Source organism: Rhinichthys klamathensis, unplaced genomic scaffold (genome assembly GCF_029890125.1).
Source record: "Rhinichthys klamathensis goyatoka isolate OS25496 unplaced genomic scaffold, OSU_Roscu_1.1 h1tg000139l_1, whole genome shotgun sequence".
Taxonomy (NCBI): domain Eukaryota; kingdom Metazoa; phylum Chordata; class Actinopteri; order Cypriniformes; family Leuciscidae; genus Rhinichthys; species Rhinichthys klamathensis.
The window spans coordinates 2,283,126-2,289,125 of NW_026606674.1; the positions used below are offsets into that span (position 1 = coordinate 2,283,126).

Here is a 6,000-nt window from a genome sequence, read left to right on the forward strand (position 1 = left end):
ATATTTATTTTCAATTATACTGATATCAACAAATGTATAACTAACCCTTTTATTTCAACAATATTACTGCTACTAATAATAATAATAATTTAATAAAAGTTATACATTTCTATAGTAATATATTTATTATTTATATATATTTATATTTAAGTATTTTATTTGCATATAATAATAATATAAATTCATTAAAATTATTCATTACATATTTTATTTTATTTTCCCCTTTCATATATTCTTTTATGTAATATAGGCTAATTTTGGATAATAGTTTTTTGAGGAGATGTGTATTATTTTTTAAAGCAATTAGACTCACTTGGTGAACAAAACTAGTGAAAAAATTCCATATTTACACTATGCCATATCTGAGACTTTGACCATTAAGTAACCATCTAAAAAAAACACCCTGGCAACTGCATAGCAACACCCTAGCATTGTGATGGTGAGTTTTGCATGGGGCAACACCACTAAAAATCTAGTTTTTTTCTTTTCACACACTAGAATACCAACTTCATCATTAACTTAAAAGAAACAAGAGGAATCTCATTTCCATTCATGCTTAGTTTCCCACTCTTTCTTCCCCACGTCTCCCAGTCTGTCTCTCCTCCTCCAATCTGCTCCCTCTCTCTTCCCCCTCTGTGAGACCTCAGGCTGCAGACGCTAATCTAAAACATGCAATTACTGGACTGCATTCATTTCACCCTCCGTGTCTGCGACCCAAGACACAAACATCATTACTTCATTAAAGCGCTCCCTAAAACAGCCCAGCGCTCAAAGGAAGTAATAACAACCAATAAGAAACGTCTCATGAAGAAAGAGGGAAATAAAAAGGAAGTTGGGAGGGAGATGAATATATATATAAACCCAAAGAGCTGAGAGAGCAGAATGATACATTAACTTTAATAAGATCTGAAATTAAATCAGCTATACACAAAACATTAAATCCTCTCAGGGAAATCTTGCTTTAATTCCCACCACATAAAAACAGGAGATGAATATACACATAAATATTCATTTAGTCCTCTGGTGCAGGGATCTGTGAAAACACAGTCACAGCTGAAATTGCTCTTTCGGGGGAAAGCATCCGCTTTTGCTTGCTAACTTGGAGATGATGAACAAGCAGGGGTCATTTTAAACAGGAACCAGACTAGTCCACGAAATCTCGAATGAACATGTATGAGAGGTTTTATTTTTTATTTTTTAAGGGATATCATATGTGGGTATGAGAGAGACAGAGTTGATGGTGTTTTTGGTATGTGCAACTAAACTCCAAAAGTGTTTGGACTAAAAATAATGCTACTATTTTTAGAGGCCATCCTACTGTCTCCAAAGGGTCATGACTTGTATGGCCCACATGCAGAAAAACACGCAATCACATATACTACAAAAGGGTCACAAGTGCTGTGTACAATACAAAGAAACAAATCTAAGCAGAACAACATCTGTACTCAAATTCAAACAACTCAATCCGCACATGCCCCCTGACACAATAAACATGATAAAGAACAGACCACCCTGATAGATACTATGCAGAAATCCAACACATGATCCTTACAAGAAAGTGTGCTGGTACTACTGACGGTATCAGATGCTACATTTTTAGTTGTGAAGACAACCAAAACATTCAGTGCTGCTCAGTCAAGCCAGAGTAAATCACCCAAAAGTGTTTGAGTGGTCAAGATAACACTTTGGGAGTTACTGTCCTTGCCAAAATACCATTATCATCTCAAACGCTGCTCTGTTTCCTTATACTCAATGTGGAAAGGCAAGCCAAACAAAATCGTCATTTTATCATTATTAAAGTGCTCACACGCATCAGAGCAGTGGCATTTCAAGTGTGTAAACATTTGCATCGAAATAGAAAATGATCTGTGAATTCAAAGCAATCATGCCTATACAAATCCGATTGGATGTCACATTTGGATTCTAGTAGACTGTTAGGTTTAGGGTTCAGGTTAGTAGAATAAGTTGACATTTAGTTGCAAAGTTACTTCTAGTCAGTAGAACGTCTGCTGAGGAGCATCAAAAAGTGTTAGCAGATATTAGCAGACAGTCTACTAATACTCTAATGACTGCTAGTTGACATGGAGTTGCAATAGTCAGTAGAATGTCTAAAGTGAACTATTGAAATAAAGTGTTACCTTGTTAGTGTTAGTGTTACTTTTATTCTTCTAAAAAACTTTCTGCAGAGAAAAAGCCCCAATTCAATATTTGAACGCAGTGCGAAGCGCAGCTGGGTTGAGTTAATGTATCCTAGACTTCAAGAGACCGCTTGAGATGTGGAGAGAGAGAAAACAAAATGTGGGTTCTGTTAGGATTCAAAGGAGACCTCAAACTCTGCTTGTCCATGCAAAGTGAATGGTTTACTTGGCTAAACATTTGGCATTGGCTCAGCATTTTTATTCAAGCTTACCCCCCACCACAAACTACTTCTCCCTGTTTTTCTGCGCTTTCCTCGTTTCTTCCTCCCCCTCCACAAATACCTCTCTCTCTCTCTCTCTCTCTCTCTCTGTGCCACTCTGGATGAGGGTTTCTGTTACCACTGGCTCCGTGGATAAGGTTCAGAGGTTAATCATGGCTGTCGAGAGGCCCCTATATATAAAAATAACCCTTTTTTACTCTCTCTCCTAGAGACGTATTCGAACGCAAACCACATCAAACACATAACATACCAAACACGCCTCTATGCCACATCTAGACCCTCCAAAACAATGCAACGCATGGTGTAGAAGAGAAGTGCACGCTACTTGCTGACCTCCTGTACTTGTCCTCTCCCCACACAGTCAAAAAGGCAGACAATAAACTCTCAGCATACTTGAATGCGCACTTAGACGGTCTCTTTGGGGAGCGTTCAGACCAACAGAGATGGAGTGCAGTTGTTCGTGCAAACCACAGACCTAATATAGACTATAACACGAATAGCATGTGCTAGACTGTAGGTTACACTGTCTCCTGACAGCAAAGTCACAGCTTTGACTTGTGCCTTTTTTATACTGCATTCATGAATAATATATTATTAATTCATTCAATTTATATACATTAACGCTGTAAAATTATAAGTATTAAATATTCTAATATTGTAATATTTTTCAGTATTACATATTTGAATTATGCATTACATTTAAAATTAAATTTTGAATAATGTATAATACATTAAAAATAAAGCATTTAAAATAACTAATGCTGTATTTGTATTATATTAGGCTATATTATATTATATGCCTATTATTATATTATAAATAAAAATAATATTATAAATTAAAATTAAGTGTAGATTCTGTGAGATTAGTATGTGATTACAACCATCCAACTGGCTGCTAAAGTGTGATGTCTAAACACTACATAGTGTGGTTCATATTAGCCTGACATATGGCAGCAGTCAAAGCAGTTATTCACATTCACTCTGTGTGTGTGTGTGTAAACACTAGGAGTTCATCTGCTGAGAGAGTGAATGCAATTGTGCGATTCTGGATCACAACCAGGTGGACTCCAGTCCAAAAGCACAGAAAGAAGTGACTTAAAGTGAATGTCCGTCCTCCATTAGTTTCTAGGGGCGACGAGACAGCAATGATTTATGGGATGGGAATTTTTCACTTTTCACAGTATGCACAGTAACCATGGGAATAGGCACTTTATTCAAATGAACATTATGAATAATGTAATATGACATTATGGTCATTCATACAAACATTATAGTATTGCTTGTTCTTGCTGTTGTGAAGTGTAAAACTTCTAAACACAAAACACATACCCAGAATCCTTAATTCGACAAGACAAACTCCCACATACTCAACAAAATATTTGCAATAACAAGTCATGATGCCCACAATTGCACTAGGTAATTCTTCAGTTCCGGCACAACTCTGTTACCTACTAGTTTATGACGATTTATATGGCAGAACCAGACACTACAGGGCACCGTCCGGTCTCCAAACACATCAGAGAGCCACTGAGGGTCACACAGACAGACTGATAACTCTATCCGACTGAAGACACACACACACACACACATTGAGGACAGCTGTCATGGTTCTCAGTGTATACTTCCTGCTCAGAGTTAGTTAGTGTGGGATTATCGGAAGGCATAGTCCCGCATCCATGGCTTAAAACTAAACCTCTCTCACCTCTCATTGCTTTCCTGCCCTCATCTTCTGCCTCACTGAGCCTATTTTCTCTCTCACACACACTTTTCCATGTTTTGCGCATTCTTTCTCTCTCTCATGCACAAATGCTCCACCATCCTCCTCATAATACAAAAGTCAGAAATAAACCACTGGCTGGGCATCCTACATGACAGACGTTCTTTATTCCTGGCATCTCTCCTCAGATCTTTCTATCCGATACTGACATAACACTTCCCCGCAGAAGTCAATCATCCCTGCTTGGACAAAAGCATGCACTCATAAATAACCCCTCCTTCATGAGCTCTCTTAAACCAATGAATGTCCAGCCTTGAGTTTCTACTCCTAAAATACCACCAACAAAGACACCCATCATAAATAAACAATACCCACTGATTATTTTTAACCAAGGGTTTCATGCTAAAGGGGTAAGATAAGTATCCCAACGCAACAGCTTTGCTCCTAGTGATGAGATCTTTGAAGTACAGTTTTTGATTTGGACAACATTTGTAACACCGCTGAAGTCCAGTGACATCCATTATACAGCACTGGAAATACAATTTCAAGTTTATTTTTCATAGGCTATATATCAAACTAAATGCATCCAGTATGAAAAAAAGTCTGAATTAAATTTAAATGTATTAATGCTGTTATGAGTATTTTTTTCAGTATTATAAATGACTAATGATTACAAAAAAATAAATGCATGAATAATACAATAAATTTAAAAACAATGAAGTACAAAATAATATAAATATTTTCAGTATTATTAAGAATTATATCATAAATATTTGTATTTCTATTTTTCTATATTGTAGAATTATTTTGTAATATTAATTACATAATAATAATACTAATAATATTGTTGTTGCTATTATTTATAGGCAATGATGAAATAATGAACCTTTGGTTTACTTACAAAACCATCTGTCTGTGATGCTTCTAGTAGAGATATGAGTCTCTCCGGGTTCTTGAGTAGTTGTTTATACTCAAACACCGATGATTTGTTCCTTTGGTCCCGTTGACTGGACTTGAACTCGGATCTGTCCCGGTCCATAGTCACAGTGTGGTAAAACAGCCCGACCGCTATCCCAAACAGCAGAACGGGACCCGTGCAGCACCTCCGGCGGAGCGTCCAGATCCCACGGAAAAGCATTCCCACTTCTGCACAAACGTCCCTGGATAGAGTCAAGAGACATACCATTGGGAATGTGCGTTTGGTCCCCACATCATCCCCAAGGATCACGGTGCGCTGTCAAACGACAAGCGCTCAAACGCGCAGTTCAGGAATCCGAAGCGCACATCTGAAGACGCTTCATGACATGATCATGGAAAATCTTGAACTAATTCGACGCGCGTCAGAGCTGAGTGGTAAAGTCTCGTTTCAACGGTCCGGGTGTCCAAGCAGTGAAACGTTTCTCTGAAGTCTACTTTTTTTCTTCTTCTCAAAGCTGCGTAGCCCCACGGTTGATTAAAAACACTCCCGAGCAGCGGAACCTCATGACTGAGAGTAATGATACGCCTCCTTCACGCTGAGCGCGCGCCTGCCTTCCTTTACCAAACAGCGTTAAACTTATGAATTCGACTAGGTGTCTCAAACATATTGAACTTAAAGGCCTGTCCGTTCCTGGGTGTGTGTTAGCGGTCATTTCACTATATATATATTTTTAATTGTTGGTCAGTGTAGACGTGCGTCTTCCTGACATCAATGACCGTTGCGTCGCTTCTCACTATTTTTTGAGGTCTCGCGTGCATAGCCCACGGTAAAAAAAAAAAAAAAAGTTAAATCACCCTAACTTTTAAAAACGCGTCTCGTCACCTTTTCGTCTAGCTGTTGAAATGGAAACAACGGTAGATAGTTAAATCCAGCCAAAAAGAGTGT

General features: G+C 38.0%; 1 protein-coding gene across 2 annotated transcripts in view; it reads right to left on the bottom strand.

Annotated features, from left to right (window-relative positions):
• Positions 1–5,712, bottom strand: part of cped1 (cadherin-like and PC-esterase domain containing 1) — a 54,251-nt gene extending 48,539 nt beyond the window's left edge. Inside the window, exon 1 of one of the 2 annotated variants that reach the window (XM_056257573.1) lies at positions 5,038–5,712. In XM_056257573.1, coding sequence (XP_056113548.1) covers positions 5,038–5,322 — 285 coding nt within the window. In that variant the 5' untranslated portion in view covers positions 5,323–5,712. The remainder of the gene's footprint in view (positions 1–5,037) is intronic. The other variant, XM_056257574.1, reaches the window with a different exon arrangement.
• Positions 5,713–6,000: the final 288 nt, after the last annotated feature.